Source organism: Moschus berezovskii, chromosome 18, assembly GCF_049115385.1.
Source record: "Moschus berezovskii isolate FMDL1 chromosome 18, NW_MosBer_1.0, whole genome shotgun sequence".
NCBI classification, from domain to species: Eukaryota; Metazoa; Chordata; class Mammalia; order Artiodactyla; family Moschidae; genus Moschus; species Moschus berezovskii.
This window is the reverse complement of record NC_142477.1, coordinates 41,648,760-41,667,308: the sequence shown is the minus strand read 5'-3', so window position 1 is coordinate 41,667,308 and position 18,549 is coordinate 41,648,760. Positions and strand designations below refer to the sequence as shown.

Here is an 18,549-nt window from a genome sequence, read left to right as displayed (position 1 = left end):
TGGTCAATTTATAATTAAATGCAGATAAAGCATTCCATCTGTGTACATATAATTAGATGTGCTTTTAATCTTGCATTATATTTTCTGTCTGCCAGGTTTCCGTTTTGTCTTATGCTTCTTTGTTCTCCTTCTTGTCTTTTTTTGGAAGACCGATTTATTTCTTCCTTTGCTGTTTTTGTTAGTTCATTCTCCATAATCCCATATCACTCATGTGTAAACTCTGTAATCCATTGTTCTTCTTTTAGTCGTTATACTTGCATTTTTTTCAGCATACTTCAAGAAGTTTAAAACTGGTTAATTACTTATCCCCTCCCTTGGAACAATATAAGCATTTTTGGACAGATTAATTCAGCTCCCCACTCCTACAAAACAAACTAATATTGTCCGGTATTTTATTTCTTTCCTTTTTAATCCCTAATATTAAAATATTTTCAGAAGCAAACTTTTTGTTTACATTTGTTTACGTGAGTTACTAATTTCTTTACTCATCATTCTTTTGTATCTTAGACTGTCCTTTCAAAACTATTTTATTCTTCTTGAAATGCATATAATGAAGAGTCCTATGGTCAAGTCTTTTGGTGGTGAATGTTCCCATCATTTATCTAGAAATGTTTGTTTTTCTATATTCTTTAAGATAGATTATTTTTTTTTAGTACAGACATTTGGTTGGCAGTCATATTTATCACCACTTTAAAGAGAATTTCCTCTGGCATCTATTATTTCTGCTGAGGATTCCTGTAGGTTATCTAGTTTTCTCTACATTTGCCTTGAAGAACTCTTTGTCTTCGATGCTCTGTACTTTCACTATGTAGTGTCCAGGTGTGAATTTCATTTTATTTATCCTGCTTGCCATACTTTATCCTTTTCATATTTGTAAATTTGAATTTTTAATAAATCCCTGAAGATGTAAACCCTAATCTATTCAAATATTGAATCTTCTCTAATATCTCAATTCCTTCTTTCTGAGAATCCTTTTAAAGTATGTTAGAGCTTATACTACACTCTGTATATTTTCTACATCTTGGGGTAATTTTTACTTCCATTTTTTAAAGGTCAAAATTATATACAGATAAATTTGACCTTTTTAATATATAGTCCTATAAGTTTAACAAACACATACAGTCACATAACCATCACTATCAATAAAAAATAGAAAGGAATCCTACTGTCTGCAATATGGGTCAAACTGGAGGGCATTATGCTAAGTGAAATAAGCCAGCCAGAGAAAGACAAATACTGGATGATCTCATTTATATATGGACTCTGAAAAACGGAACTTATAGAGTCAGAGAGCAGTTCAGTGGTTGCAAGAGGCAGGAGGTGGGGGAAATAAAGAAAGGTTGGTAAAAGAGTACTAACTTTAAGTTACAAGAGGAATAAATTCTGAGGATCTAATCTGTAACATGACTATAGTTGATAATACTGTATTGTGTCATTGAAATTTATTAAAAGAGTAGATGTGTTTTCAGCAATAACAAAAAAGGTAAATCTATGAGGTGAGAAATGTGTTAATTAACTCAATGTTAGGAATCCTTTTATTTGTTAATTATACACTACTTTAAAAAAGAAAATATTTTCTCAAAGTCTATCATTTATCTTTTTATTCTCTTAAAATTGTCTTTCTAAGAGCAGAAGTTCTTCTTTTTAATAAAATCCAATTTATCAGTTTTTCTCTCATATTGACCATGCTTCTGGCAACATATCTAAGAAATCCTTGCCTCACCAAAGATTACAAAGATTTTCTCCTCTTTTCTTTTAGAAGTTTTGTAGTTTTAGGCTTTATATTTGGGTTTATGATCCATTCAGAGTTAATTTTTACATAGAGCATGAAATGAAGATCAAAATTTATTTTGTATGTGGATATCCAATTTATTCAACACATTTGTTGAAAAGACTGTCCTTTCAACATTTAATTGTCTTCCCAACTTTGTAAAAAAATTAATTGAAGATATGACTATATCTGAGCTCTATTTTTGTTCATTTCATTTACATCTATCCTTTTCTATAAAATTACCCTGTCTTATTCCCTGGTGGTCCAGTGATTAACACTTGGTATTTCATTGCCAAGGTCTCCAGTGTGATCCCTGGTAGGGGAATTAAAACCCTAGAAGCTGTATAACCTAGTCAAAAAAATATACATTTTTTTTTCTTCAGTATTGTCTTGGCTATTCTATGTTTTTGCCTTTCCTTATAAACTTTAGAGTCATTTTGTTAATACCTATAAATGAGATTCTTGAATAACCATTAGTATTTTGTATCTTTCAAGGAGCTGGTCCATTTTTCATCTAAGTTGTCAAATTTGCTGGCATCAAGCTGTGAATATTCCTTTTGTAGTCTTTTAATAGCTGGAGGTTCGACAGTAATGTCCCATCTTTCACTTTTGATATTTGTAATTTGCAGCTTCTCTCTTTTTTCTTGATCAGTCTGGCTAGAAGTTTATCACTCATTTATTTCAAAGAAACAAGTTTTGATTTCATTGCTTTTCTCTGTTTTCCTGTCCTCATTAATTTCTGCACTTAACTTTTTTATTGCCCTCTGCTCACTTTGGGTTTAATTTGTTGTTTTTATTCTAGTTTTTTAAGGTGATAGTTTAAACAACTGATTTGAGATCTTTTTTTTTTTTTTTAAATAAAAGCACTTTATACTGTTAATTCCCCTGCTTTAGCTTCATGAAAAAATTTTGGTATACTAAACTGTCATTTTTATTTAATTCAAAATACATTTTAATTTACCTTTGGACTCTTTCTTTTCTGTTTAATTTCTAAATATTTGGAGTCTTTCTAGACCTTTTTGTGCTATTGGTTTCTAGTTTAACTTTGTATGGTCCGAGAACATGTTTCACATGATTTCAATTTTTCAGATTTCTTGGAATTTGTTTTGTGGCCCAAACTGTGCCCTCTCTTGTATCTATTTTTGCATTAAAAAGAATGTGTATTCTGATTTTCTGTGTATTTGTTCTCTTAATTACTGATAAAGGAGAGTTGAAGTCGTTGACTGCAAATGTGTATTTATCTCTTTATCTTTGCAGTTCTTTTGAATTTTGCCTCGTACTTTCATCTATCCTTATGCCAGTTCTACATTGCCTTAATTACTGTAGGTTTGCTGTAAGTTTTAAAGTCAGAAAGCTCAGAAAGTGTATAATTTACAGACTTTTAATAAAATAATTGACATGGAAGTTCAGAAATCTCCTATGTAGCTATTTATATTATATACAATCTTAACTAATCACTGTATACTTTGAACTAATATTGCACCATTTCATACATACTACAAGAACATTATAATAGTCCAGTTTTGTCATACATTTTACTTCTATAATTTAAACCCACAATACATTGTTGTTGCCTTTGCTTTAAACAAGAAATTATCTTTTAAAAAGCATCTTTGCATTTACATATATATTAACCATTGTTGTCCGCATTCTTTATCTCTTCATGTAGATCTCGTCTGCAGAACTACCTTCAACATATATTGTAGAATACATCAGTTCATGAAAAATTCTTTCAAATTTTTGCAAGTCTTAAAATGTCTCTATTTCATTTTTTAAAAACTGATTTTACTAGATACAGAATTCTAGACTGTAGACATTTCTTTCCTTTCTCATCTTAAGGATGTCATTTAATTGATATCTTATATTCTTTCTGCCTGGCTTATATTTTTTTCTGACTGAAAGTCACCAGTAATTCTTATTGTTATTGCTTGTAGTTAATTTGCTTTTGGTTCTCTTTGCTTTTAAGATTTTTCTCTTGGGACTAGGACTCTGCACTTTCACTGCCAAGGTTAAGGGTTCAATCCCTGGTCAGGGAATTAAAATCCTGTAAGCTGCACAAACAAGGATTTTTCTCTTTCTCTCTTTGTTAATTTTTTAAAAATTCATTTATTTTATCTTTGGCTGCACTGGGTCTTTGTTGCTGCCTGTGGGCTTTTCTCTAATTGCAGCAAGTGGGGGCTACTCTCTAGTTGAGGTGTGTGGGCTTCTCCTTGCAGTGGTTTCACTTGTTGCAGAATATGGGCTTTGGCATGTGGGCTTTAATAATTGAAGCACATGGGCTCAGTACTGGCACATGGGCTTAATTGCCCCACAGATTCTTCCTAAATCAGGGGAAAATGTAGATTCTTTTCAAATCGGGAGTCAAACTCGTGTCCCCTGCATTGGCAGGTGGACGCTTAACCTCTGAACCACCAGAGAAGTCCTTCTCTTTATCTTTGATTTTTGACAATTTGACTATGATATATCTGGGAATGGTTTTCTTTGCTTTTGATTCTTTCAGCTTCTTGGATCTGTGTTTTTGTTTTCATAATGTTTGGAACATTTCAGCATTATTTCTTCACACATTGTTTTTCTGTCCCAATCTCTTTCTACTTCTCTTGGGACTCCAATTACATATGTTTCAGGCTGTGTACTTGTTTTTTTTTTTAACGTGGATTACAGAACCATGCTCTTTCTTCTTTCTTTCTTTTTCTTCTCTAGTCATTTTATTGTTCTCTCTTCAGATTCATTGGTCCTTTATTTTTTAGTGTCTATTGTGTCATCATTTGATGGATTTTTACAATTTAATTTTGTATTTTTCTTTTCTAGAATTTTCACTTGGTTCTTTCTAACAGTATACATTTCTTTAGTCAAAGAAATCTGTCTATTTATCACGTCCAACTGTAAAATATTTAGCTATATTTATAAAATTCTACTAGTGTCAATATCTGTGTTATTTCTGTGTCTGTTTTAATTGACTCTTTTTCTAATGATGACCCATATTTTCCTGGTTTTTCACATCTCATAGAATTTTTATTATATGTTGGACATTGTAAAAGGTATGTGTTTGAGAACTGGGATATTGTTTTCTTTTTAATGGCTTTGTGATTTTTCCCCCCTAGTCATTAGCTAATGTATTGGCAAATCAGTTTGATCCTGTTCAGACTTGGTTTCATGTTTTGTTTGGATGCATCTATAGTACTCTTTATTTTAGGATTGGTGCAGGTTTTCCCCTAAGTTATGAGTGTTGAGGATTCTCCATTCACCCCTTTCCCTAAATAATAGCCATTTGGGAAGTCTTAAATGAATGCTCCGCGTGTTCACTGAAGTCTCTACTTCCTGGCTGGAACTCATACTGTCTTTCACCGGTCTGCAAACTTTGGATCTTCTCTGTTTAGTTCAGAGTCCCCAGGAGTTGTTCTCTGCCAGGTCTCACGAAGTACCAATACTTATGCAGCTTTCAGTTCAGCTACATAATCAAAAGGATTCATGTACAGATTTCTGGAATTCCTACTCTGTACAGCTCCCTCCTTCCTGGTATTTTGTCCCTCAAATTTCAATTGCTTCATTATTTCTGAACTTTAATCTTTCTTTCCTCCGTTCAGTGAGACTTCTGTTCTCTATTTTGTTTCCACAGATTTGTGTTTTATTTTGAAAGGTGTCAGCAGGCAAAAAGCAAGAGAGAATGTTGAGTTGACTTTGTTTCTTAATCGCCTTCTAAATCTTGGGCTTTCCTGGTGGCTCAGATGATAAAGAGTCTGCCTGCAGCGTGGGAGACCCAGGCTCGATCTCGGTCGGGAAGATCCCCTGGAGAAGGAAATGGCACCCCACTCCAGTATTCTTGCCTGGAAAATCCCATGGATGGAGAAGCCTGGCAGACTACAGTCCATGGGGTCTGCAAAGAGTCAGACATGACTGAGCCACTTCACGTTCTTTCTTAATCTCAAGGTCATGGTCCACACTATATATATTGTCTAAATGCCTAAAAACAGTTGTTCATATATCTAGATTAATATTTATTGTGGGAAAGTAAACCAAACACCTATTGTCCACCGTGGATGGAATCAGAAATTCTTAATTAAAAAATTATCTATCTATCCATCTACCTATCATCTAACTAGTTACCTACTTACATTCTGTTTCTGATCATCAATATCTGAGGCTGGTGGGATATAATTCTGATTTTTATTTCTATTGATTCTTATTCATGGTGATTTTTTCCTATGATTTTAATGACCTTTTAACATGGACTTTTATTTGTTATTCTTAAATGTGAAGAGCCTAGGAGTTACATAGAGCCTATCTTTTTCCCAGAAAGGATTTGTAAATGCTACTTCTGGAAGCCAGGGGGCACTACCAACCCGGGTCCACCTCGGTCCACTTCTGGGACCTTGGGCTTAAACCACAAGTGTCAACGTTCTGCTTTTCTACCTTCTGGTAGTGGTTTGGCCTTCAAAGCCCCAGTATGCTATTGGCATTTGCCCTCTAGAGAGCCTGGCTTTTCCAGTTCTCCATCTGTTCACTGTTGCTCTAGTTTTAGTACACTGTTAGGCTTTTGGTGGAAAAGTTTTGGAGATTTTTTTTTTTTTAGGAAAAGATCAAGAAAAGATAAAATAAATTAAACTATTGGTATTTATTACGCAGATTAACAATCAAGCTGTCATTTAGTTAGTAGGTTAAATTGGCATGAGTCATATAAGGTATCCTGAGGGAAGACTAGGTGTTCTGAAACTCAGAGGAATTCACAACGCTCCCCTACGAAGTCTTTCACTTGGGCATCATATGTCCATATATTACATCCAGATAAGTGGATTTAAGGAGTATATTTTAAACTATCTTTCAAAAAGTGGATATATGGTTTACAAAGAATCTTGCAAAGGACCGTGTGTGTATATAACACAAAGAATGAAAGCACAAGCACGAGATTTTAAAATGTGGAAAATCAGACATTCCTGATATTAGCACTTTATCAACATCATTATAAGGAAAAAGCAATGATAATGTAATCGGATGAGATGGCTGGATGGCATCACTGACCCGATGGATGTGAGTTTGAGCAAGCTCAAGAAGTTGGTGATAGGGAAGCCTGGTGTGCTGCAGTCCATGGCATTGCAGAGTCAGACACGACTGAGTGAGCTGAACTGAATGTATTCGGATATCAGTGTCAGTCAACATTTTAAAAAATTGAAATGATTGAGATTATGTGAAATATGAATTTATGCACATTATCTTTTAATATTATTTAACTCTAAGTGTACACTGTTCTTTGGGATGTTAGCTAATTATAGTATAAAGCTATCTGATTAGTAAAATATTTCAAAATATTATGCAGATAATTGAAGATATTATGAAAATAATTTTCTATTTTGTTTTCAGTAATGTTAGAAGTTATACAGTGTTGAATTCGAAGAGCCGACTCATGGAAAAGATCCTGATGCTGGGAAAGATTGAGGGTGGGAAGAGAAGGGGATGACAAAGGATGACATGGTTGGATGGCATTACTGATTCAATGGACACAAGTGAGCAAAATCCGGGAGACAGCAAAGGACAGGGAAGCCTGGCATGCTGCAGTCCATGGAGCTGCAAAGAATCCGACATGACAGAGCAACTGAACACAACAAAGCACTGAATTCATCGCTTTGCAAAAAAATAGTTCTTCTCAGCAACAAAGAGGTCCATATCATATAGTGGCATTTCCTGCAATGGTTGAAAAAAAAAAAGCTTAAAAAACACACAGTGAAAATTATTTGTTGAAAATACTTAAATGCAGTCCTATTGGCCAACCAAAACAAAAAAAGGAAAAGAAAAAACAAATTAACTGACAATTTGAAGAAAAAGGTACTTGAACAAATAGGTATTATGGAAGTTTTCCTGTGCACTTGGATGGAAGCATAAATGACACTTGTCTCAGCTTATGTTGTTTGCTAAATTCTGTTCATTGGTAAAACACACCAATAACTGCTCTTTTTTTTGCAGCACCAAAGCAAAGATGTACCAAAGAATATATATCCTTATCAGTAAAGAACTACCTTAAAAAAAACAATGTTTTATGAAAAAAGCAACAGAGGTTTCTATAAATTATAATTTTAAAGGAATTCACACATAAACAGAAAAATACAGTTTTTGTTTTCACACGCTTTGAAACGAGAAGTGGAGTGACTATGAAGAGCTTTTGTATCTTGCAGGTGTTTGATACCTATTTAGTGCCAAACTGTTTTTTTGTGATGATTGATCATGTCCAGTAGCATTGTATCTATCAGAAATTTTAAAAAGACATTAAATTTAATATTTTCCTTTAAGGTAGACATGGTGAGACTAATAAAGCTAATGATTTTCAGAGAACTGTGTGCTAGGAAGAGAGCACTTAAATAACAGGTATTTGGAAACACATAGCTTTGTGATTTTTTTTTTCTTCTGAAAACAAATATAAATACGTCACCTTAATAAATTTTATATCTACACACTTAAAAATCATGGAAACAGAGTTACTAATATGCTTAGAATATTATGGATAAAGATTTTTGAAACCATTTTGAAATTATTTGATAAATATTTCTAAATGATATGCCTTCCTGTTTGCTATGAAAACGAACTGACGTGAGGAGAGATGGACATTCATTAGCTAAATTACATTTAACAAGTTTTGAATGACTGGAATTTGGATGGATTTGAAAAAACGAGGATTATGATTTAGAAACTGCAGCCAATAGTTCAACTTTTGACTTCTTTTTTGTGAGATTCCAGCCACTGAAACTCAATATACAAATAAACTCTACTTAGAATTAGACTTTTGAATTGCTATATCACAAAGATTTTAACAAGAGATTTTTAAAATACTGAAGTATATTTAGCTCCTTTGCTTTTACTTGCACCATTAGTAAAGTAACATAAAAAATTACTTTGAGCCATTTTAATTTCATCTTTAGGCTTTATATTTTAGTTAATAAAAAAGCTAATATACATGTATTAGAGTATGCGTAGAAATGTTCTTTTTAAATAATGATACATAAACAATTTTGATAGGTCCACCGCTTAACAAATTTTTACAATCAAATGTTTATAATTGTGGTTAAGATAGCCAACAAAATTTCTCTAAAACAGTTTTCCTTTAAAAAGTTTTTCATAAGTAATAATTTGTTTTAGAATAATTAAAATGAGAAAAAGAAAATCACTCAAAATGCTACCAACCAGAGATAATCACTTTTGAAATTTTAGCACATACCCTTCCAGATTTTATGAATTTATTCATTTTCTTTCACAAACATACTCTTAATTTTATTTAAAGCTGTTTTCATTAAGGGCCTTTATACTTTACAGAATTTTTTTTTAAATGAAATTTACATTAAGTTTTGGAACAGAGATTGAAATTGAAAGGAATAATACTAAGAAGCAACTTTGTGCTGTGACAAGGCTGAATCTTCATAATTAATCCTGTCAACTAAAACGATGCACAATGTGAGTATTATTTTGGGCAAAATGAGGACTGCAGCCTGGGAGACAGCATCTCAGATAGCTCTGAGGAACTGTTCCAAAGAGGTAGTGAGGGAAGGTCAATTTGTAGTTGTCAATCCTGTGTGGGATTATAATATCTATTCTAGACCACCATCTGTCATTGTAATGGCCTTTATCCAGATGTTAAATTGTGGTTTAACTAAGGGATGAAATTACTAAAAAATAGACTGATCAAATGTGGGTTTTGACTTACTTTATCTTCATATGGCCTATGTAATAAGGCAGATAGATAAAGGGAACTAAGATTTTGGCAAGGCTTCATTTCTGTTCAGAGTTACCACTGTATCTGAAACTGATACAATTTGGTATATAATTAGAATTATTAACTGTGTGTAATTGGACAGAAATAGAACCCAGAGAATGACTATCAGTGAAGTCATTGTATCTTTGGAATCAAGCAGTTATCTTTCAGAGGTGTGGTCTTGGACCTAACCTCATGTAAGATTTTTTATCAATGACTAATACTACAAGAAAAAAGTCATTCACACAGTAAATGAAACTTAGTTGGGAAATGAAAACTAAGAAGAGGAAGTCACATTCTCAATGACCAGATTAGAATCAAAATGACCTGGAAAATTGGAGAAGTAGTAAGAAGTAAACAAAATGAGTAAGGCAGAGGGATGGGCTAAAATAAACAGGGAAGAAAAACAAGTTTCAGAATGAGAAATGGCTAACTATTGGCAAGTTTAGAAAGTAACTAGAGATTTTAAAACAGCCCAAGATTAATAATGTAGTATTACGGTTTAAAGAGCAAACATAACAATGTAAAATGTACTACCTACTAGAATTTACCGAAACTCCTGATTCCTAGATGAATGTCATTTGCAAACACTAAGAATGTGTGTTTATCAGAAATGCCATTCAGCTTAAGAACAGACATGGAGAACACAGCCAGTCAAATGACTGAGATGGTAACACAGGAAAAAACTAGTTTCATTGTAAGATTTAAGTCTTGGAGAAAGATGATTTTTTTCTCCTGAAAGAGATGGAGTAATTGAATAATGATCTTTAAATAGGAACATATATAGATAATTATAAAGATAAAAGAGTGTTAAATTCAGGTTCTCAAGTATCTTAAGTCACTTAAAACTGTATCGGTTGTACTCAATTTTCGTGGAAGACTGAAAAATAAAACGAAGTTAAATTGTACTGGGAAAGAGTTAATCCAGAATAGATGAGAATTGCATTAATTGGTTTAAAGGGTGGTTGAAAATTGGAACAATCCTAAGAAGCTGGTAGAATTTCATTGCTAGATTTCTACTTTTCTAAAATGGTGAAATGTGCTACATAAAGAGATGAAATACAAAATTTTAATGTCCTAACTAGACTTCAAGTTTTGCCTTAAGCTGTAACTAGAACATTAATATCAGAGTATATTTTTAAAAAGTAGGCTAATTGTATCACATCCTTGAATCTAAGAACAGTATCAGTAGCAGATATCTGATTGCAGATCTCCTAAGAAAAGGACCAGGAATATACAGAAAATAGTATCTTAAGGAATAAGTATTCCTCTTTTATTTTCTTGATAATGCTACACTATGCTGCTTTTATTTTTCTCATTAAAATTTTTACTTATTTTAAAATTGATATGTACTGATTATAGGACATTTTAAAAGTACAGACAAGCAAAAAAGAAGATAAACCCTATGTCTAATCCCACCACTTAAAAGAGAAAAAAGTTAACATTTTGATGTATATATCAGACTTTTCTCTCTATACATAGATATGTAAAATATTTTATATACTTTTATGTATTTCAAGTGTTTATAAAAAAGAGAACTAATCTCTTGCTTGATTTAATATCATGAACATTATTTCCTACAAATACACCAGACCTGCATCGTCATTTTCAAAGGCTCCAATAATTTGCATAATTTCTACTTTAGTTATTTTTTCCATTGTTCCCTATTATTAACGACTGCAATTGGTATCTACAAATAGCTTAAAAAAAAAACAGCAAAAAGAGCGTTGAAACAAGGAATGTAGGGCATTTATTCAGATTATTCATTATTTATTGAATACTTATTTATTATGGACAATGCATTAACCGCTAGCTGGGAAAAGACAGCAAGATCTCTACTGTTAATCAACCTCCAGTCTTAAAGAACAGACAGGAAAGCGTTGAGGAATAAATAGGAAGAGACGAAATGCTCACCCCTCTCTTTAATCTAGTTTTTAATCAGCTGTGCCCCAATACCAAATAAAAAGTTAATAAGTTAATCTAGTGTCAAACAAAGTTTTTGGGTTTGTGGCCAGATGCATATATAGTGATTAAAGTCTCTACACTTAAGTGTTAGGTTCATCTATAAAAAATATTGGTCCACAACATCTGCACTAGCCAGTTTCAGTAGCTAAACAGAGGGAAAACCCAGACAGAGGCTTCAGCCACTACTCTTGGTTCCAGGAAGAGAGGAAACCCTCTCCCCGGGCCTGCAGACGCCCGCGCGTGCGCGGGAACAATCCCACCCACCTCCAGCGACCACCACCCTGCACCCCTGATTTCTTCATCCCGTTCTCGGGTTCTGCTCCAGGCGGTCAAAACCAAAACTTCCACCCGACCACTTCCACTTAAAAGCAGCCAGCCTGGCTGAGTGTGGCTTTGAAGATCAAATGCAAGGCTGCTTAGCACGGTGGTCTGAGCGAGGTCGGAGAACAAACTTTGTTATGTGTTAACTTGGTTGGAGCAAAGCGACTTTAGGCAGAATTTAGTTACATTAAAACGGTGTAGGTTTTTTTTTTTTTTGGTATTGTTGTTTTAATAAAATCGTCTTAATTGATGAATAAGGAAGAAGGGCTGTTTATTTCAGGACTTGAAAACAGTCATACAGGATGGTTTCAGCAGGTGGCCAGTCCGGCGCATCACGGCCTCCTCCCACCTAGCGTCGGTTTAGATTACGGTTTCCGCGGCGGCTGGACGGGAAGCATCCTCCACGCTGCAAATTCGCATCAATGGGATTCCCCTCGTGGGAAATGCCCCCTCCTGGCGGACGTGCCCGGGAGGGCCGAACACGTCGCGGCGCCTTCCACCCTCCGTCGAAAGCGCTATCGAGATCCCGAGTTGGTATCCCATTCCCTCCGCGCCCCGGGTGAGCCGGCACCACCCGCTGCCCGCCGCCAGTCGCCGCCGAGGGGCGGGAGCGATGCCGCTGGGGGCGGGCGCGGCGCGCGGGGAGGGGAAGGGGTTCTCGCGCGATTGGGCGAGGTTTCCGGTGTTGTGACTGAAACCCGTCAATATGGCGGCGATCGGCCGCGGCCGCTCGCTGAAGAACCTCCGAATACGAGGTGAGTCCGCTGCAGCCCTCGCCCCTCGCCGCCCGGCAGCCGCCACCCCTGGCACTTGCCTCCCCCGGGCCCTGGGCGGGGAAAGCGAGCCGGGGCGCTGGTCGGAGCCAGGGCTGCCACCGCTGGCCTGGGAGCGAATCCTAACTGGGGCTATGTGTCTGTTTCGCGCAGGGCGGAATGACAGCGGCGAGGAGAACGTCCCGCTGGATCTGACCCGAGGTAACGCGGGGCGCCGGCCAAGGCGTCCTACTGGGGAGGAGCCGGGGTTGGGGACCGGCCCCGCACGGGACCTGCGGGGGTACGGGAGCCCGAGCCCCGCCTGCCGGCCCGCGGGAGCGAGTCGGGGGCTGTCTTCCCGGACCCATCCCCCTTCCCGGTGCCCGCTTTCCTCTCCCCGAGCCCTCTTCCGGGCCTCTGGGTGCTGCGCTGCCCGGGAGCACCAAGCGGGACTCGGCGGAGTCCCCGACCCTCTGGGTTTGCTAGACCCCGGGGGGAGCGCAGTCGTCCTATCCCGGAGCTCAAGCAGCCGAATCCCAGGGGCGGCCGGAGGGAGGTGGAGGCTGTTATTTAGGTTGCTAGAGGATGTCTGAGGGAAGAGCGACCACATCCTGCCCTGCCCGTCCCCCAGCGCCAAAGCCGGACCTGCTCGGTCCTTGTCGAGCGCGTGATGCTTTTCTCCTTGCCCAGCGCCCTGGGGGACCCGCAGCATTAATAAGTCGGTAGCGAAACCCAGAGCCCCATGGTTTCTGCGAAGTGTGTGTGTTTCCCTCTGGTTTCCCTTTCCCGGGCCGCTGAGACTGTAGTTGGCAAAGACCGCCCCCTCACCCTCGCTGCAGGTTCATTGTTTACCTTCTGCAGTGGCGACGGGTTTGTTTACACCTTCGGAACTGGGTAAACCCGGGTTATATTTTTAAGGACCTAATCCGGCTACTGGCCAGTATATTTTCATCAGTCACCATAACTGGAGTTTATTCAATATCTCGCTGAGGATTTGGTAGTTATATACAAGGTTTTTCTTTTCTCTTCCACGGTAAACAAGATTCAGTCTCTTGATTCCGATGAAGTCGTTTCACACCCGCTGAAACTTAGCGTGTAACCTGGTTCAGCTGTATAGAACCAGTTTCTTTTTTGAGATCTGAAAAACACTTTAGGAAGTTTAAAGAAAGAGTCCTTTTAACCATTCTATATAAAAATTTTAAAGTACGTTCTACTTGACTTAATGGCTTATTTACGGTATTTGTTAGATGCGGGCTCATTGTTGAGGATCATCTCTGTATTTAAAGCATAGCGCATTCTCTAATTTGTTTTATTTTGTATATCATAATGTAAGATTACTGTTTCGTGGACTGAAAGGCTAGTTTTTAATTTAGCTACAATATATTTTTGTAACAATATTTTATTCCGAAAGTTCAGGGACTTAGTTTCGGGTGAACAAGGTACTTTTGCGGAATTTCTACAATAAAATAGGGCTTAAGTAATAGAAATGACAACTAATCAGATCAATAACGCACTAAATTAGAACATTTTTTTCAGCAGATAGGGTTTGGATATTAATGTAGAGAGATGTAAAACTTTTGACTTTTGTGTAACAGGAAACTTGATTATAACATGCATATGAAAAGTCTGTTTAAAATACATGAGAGAAAAGATTTTCTAGTAAATTTCCTAACAAAATAAGCAAGATTCCCACAGGGCTCAATTTAGCATTTGAGTTTTGTAAAAGATGTAGTTTTAATGATTTATATATGTGCATGTATGTTTTAGATGAAGGTGAGAAGACCATTTATTCGATAGATCTTGGGTCTAATTTGTGCATTAAAAATCTGTTTGAATGTGGTACTAGAAAATGAATTATACTTGTGCTTTAAATTGACTTTGCTGGTCTCCTATATGTAGTGGTTTGTCTGGTGTCAAAATTTGGGGTAGTAAAAGAGCTTATGTACAGATTTGAGTTGATTCCTTTGATTTACTCCAGTTTTACTCAAGTACACAGATAGCTGTATATTTACTATTTAGAATGCTATATTCCCTGAGAGGTAACCATCTGTGTCTATAGGTGTTTCTAGGATAATAGCAATACAAAAAGTGCAGAAAACGCTTGCCCTGACAAGATGTATTTCAGTTCAGAATGAAGTATGCACAGCTAGTTGAAACTGATTGCAAAAGCAATATACAGCTAAGAGTGAGAGGACATGTGAGAACTGTTCTTAAATCTTAAGGAAGTTTTGAATAAGAAAAATCTGAGTTAGATTCTTTGTATAGTGACTCTTTTGTTAGAAAAATTGCTATTCTGACAAACATTCATTGTTAGAAGGCTTGTGGATCTAACATGAAGAAAGTTCATGAGGAATTAAGCTTCCGTAATCATTTGAGAACTGTGGGGCAGTCTGGGTTGCAGCTGAAGGGCAGCTGTTTGTGGATTGGATTACGGCATGTTTTAGATAAAGTTTGAGTAACCGAGAAAATTTCTTAAATGCTAAGGCAGTGTTTGCTCTCATTCTCATTGTTTTTATGTAACCTTTGAGAAAGTCATTGTGTAGCTAACAAAGTTCATTATAAAATAGAGGCTATGGTCATTGTAATTCCTTGAGGAGCCATCAGTGTGTAGTATAAAGTCAAATAGTTCTGAGTTGTAATCTCAGCTGGGTGACTGGGGGCAGTTATTTAACCTTCATTAACTCTTGGTTTCTTCAGCTTAAAAAAAAATTAACTTCAGGTTATTCTTGAAGGTTGTTAAGAATATGAGAAGTAGATGAACTAGGCCATATAGTACTCAGAATGGGACCTAGGACTTTGTGAGTGATGTTAGCTAAATATTAGTTGCTTTCCTAAACAATGAAAAACTTCTTGATATCACATTTAAAGTATTTCAGATGATTGTTTTGAGTATTATGAACTTCTTAACAAGGAATCACTGTATTGAAGATTTCTTTTTTTTGAGACATAAAATTAATTGTGTAAAATCTCTCTGAACTGGAATTCTTTTTTATTTTTCAATTTGTTAAGCTTCAAACTATATAAATCATATGTGAATACGTGAGTATAGTAACTTATAAGAAACTCTTGTATGTCCCCATCACATAGTTTGTTTCCTCGGCCCCCACCCCTACTGTGATCATTTTTTTCTTCTTTTCTTGGGAGATAATTGACATACAGCACTTTATAAGTTCTTGAATATAACAACAGTAAAAAAAACCAAACAAACTGACATTACCAGTATTAGGTCTAAGTAAAGAACAATCTATTATATGTACTTAGGATGAAATGTTGTATTTCATTTAAAAATATTAAATATTCTACTTTATGGTTTTTCTTCCTGATTCCAGAAAATTTCTTGGTAATGAGACTTGGCCATCCTTGCAAGCTTCTTGAAGCCCAGGAGAGGTTTAAGGTTCTTTAGTTTTTGTTTTGATGTTACTGCTATGGTTTGTATGAAAGTGCTTCAGTTAAAAATTGTTTATGGGTTAATTTTGAGTTCAGAAATTTCTTCATTGTAGGAGATCCTATAGTTGATTTATTGGTAATTGTTGCTTCAAGTTTTATTCAGGCAGTTACTTAATTGTGAAAGTCCCTGATAACTGCTGTTGGTATCATTAAATACTCTCTGTTTTGCATGCCAAAATTTATTTTGAAACTGAAATGCTTCCCTTAACCACTTCCACTGCAAGGATAGTCTTTTTTTTTTTTTTTTTAATCAGTCTACTAGGGCATCTCTTCCTGGTACTGAATAACCTGAAGAGAGAGTATTCTTCCTGGAATAAGAAACCCTTCCTAGTATAATTTAATTATTGTGTTCAAGGTGAATTCCTAGGACATGGAAACATGTATATTCAAATATAAATATTAGAATATAATTTATTAAGTATTGAGTCTTTCATATTTTTGACCAATCCTTTTATTTTTCCATTAGTAGGAATGAAAAGGTTGACTGTCTTAGCTGCTCTTTAATACTTAGAAAAGCAGGGAGGTTATCTGAATGATGCAGATTTGAACACTTTGTGTTTTGTGATTTTTTTTTCTAGTTAGGATTAAACTCATGTTTAATCACTTACGTCAGTTAGACAAAACAAACATTTGACTGCTTTTTATGTAATAAATGCTGAATTAAGTGCTGGAGGACTAAAGATGAGGAAGATATTACTCCCTTTTTCAGATTTTACTGGAACAGACATAAAGAAGTGATTGCAATATGGAACAATAAATTAATCAAACTGTACAAGGAACAGAAGTAGCCTAGAGGAGAGAATGATTAACTCTTTGAGGAGAGGCTCAGAGGCAGCTTCACAGAGGGATTGACTTCTCATAAAATAGTAGTGGACATAGTGGAAGGAAATGTGGGCTTTAATGTTAAGAGAATATACCACACCTTGGGAAGAGTAAAGACAGGAAGAGGAGCTGCTCTGTAGGCCACTGATAGACTCTAAGAGATGATGGGGCACTAGACCAGGGTATTGGAGGCAAATTAAGTTGAATATATGTTGGAATGGATGAACCCACTAATTTTTTTCTCCAGATTCTAAGCTGACTTTGGAATCCTCCTACCCTGCATAGAGAAGGATTTTATTTCTTTTATTTCTTTATTAAGAAGATAGAAGCTGTCTAATGTGAATCTACCTGTCTTCTCCCCTTTATATTTCACCTATACTCACCTTCTGTTTTCTTAAATCAGAGGATAAAGCATCTGTCTTTATTTCCAAGGCTAAACTGGAAAAGAATTTTATGCTCCTGATTCTGTTTCCCCTACGATTCCTTGTAGAAGATTTCTTGCTTCTTTACTTCCTGTTAGGTTAATTTTCTCATATTCAGCAAACATTTGCTGTATTCTTCCTATGGATCACTTTTCTAGGCATGGGATGATGGTGAGACATATGGAACGATAAAGACAAAGATTTTCAGAAGTCGTTTTTTTCATAGGCTCTACACACAGAATAGTTTATCCTCACTCCAGTTTTCTTTCTTAAGTCCTTGTCTTGTAAGCACAGCTCTCCCCCTGTACTTAAAATAGTTTTCTTAAAGGATGATAGTTACCTCATGCAAAATTCATTGGCATTTTTAAGTTCCCCATTCTATTATTAGTACTACTACTGTATTAATAGTTTTGTTCCAGACAGTAAAGCATATTATTTTACTTAATCTTCAACAACTCTTTCTCTGCGTGCGTGCTCAATCATGTCCTACTCTTTGCCACCCTGTGGATTGTAGCCTGCCAGTCTCCTTTGTCCATGGGATTTTCCAGGCAAGAATATTGGAGTGGAAATTCCTTCTCGAATTTCCTTCTCCAAGGGATCTTCCCGACCTAGGGATAGAACCCTGTCTCTTGTGTTTCCTGCATTACCAGGCAGTCTTTACTACTGCACCACCTGGGAAGCCCCGACAGCTGTTTGAGGTTCTCTTATCCCTGTTTTACAGTTGAAGATACAGACTTTTAAAATTTTAATGACTGCAACTCAGAAAGGTAAGTTATTCAGCCTTACCTGAATAACTAGTGAGTGACTAACTGCAGATTGTGCACTTCTAGCTACTACACTGTTGCTAGTCTTAAAACTCTGGTTGTTTTCCTTAACTCTCATGCCACTCTTTCTCTGTTTACTGGCTGGTCTTCCAGCTCCTTAAGCAAGTGTACCCTAAGGTTCTGTTCTTGACTTTCTTGTCCTTTCTCTTATTGATGCTACCTTCTGCAGCCTTTTCACTCATGGCTTCAAAAAATTCATGAATTGAGATGGTTACGATAATTACATTTTTGTTCACACTTTTTCTTCTAAACTTGCAAAACTTCTTAGCGTGTATGTGTGGTAGGTAATTGTCAGAGATTGTGTTGTATAAAATTTTGCACCCCAAAACTTACCCACTTTTCACTTTCTTGGTACCACCACCATCTTTTGGTATTCAAGCTAGAGACCTATTGCTTGTCCACTGTGTTCATTTGCCATGTTTCCCCAATTTGCCTCTGAAATACCTACTGAATCCAGCTTCTCCTATTTTCATTGTTGTTGGTCTATGCACAT

The 18,549-nt window shown here is 36.2% G+C and overlaps 1 protein-coding gene across 3 annotated transcripts in view; it reads left to right on the top strand.

Moving 5' to 3' along the window:
* The first annotated feature begins 12,472 nt into the window (after window positions 1–12,472).
* RICTOR (RPTOR independent companion of MTOR complex 2) overlaps window positions 12,473–18,549 on the top strand; it is a 128,689-nt gene continuing 122,612 nt past the window's right edge. For 2 of the 3 annotated variants that reach the window (XM_055422140.2, XM_055422139.2), the window contains exons 1-2: window positions 12,473–12,544; window positions 12,716–12,763. In XM_055422140.2, the coding sequence (XP_055278115.1) occupies window positions 12,496–12,544; window positions 12,716–12,763 (97 nt within the window). In that variant the 5' untranslated portion in view covers window positions 12,473–12,495. The remainder of the gene's footprint in view (window positions 12,545–12,715; window positions 12,764–18,549) is intronic. The other variant, XM_055422141.2, reaches the window with a different exon arrangement.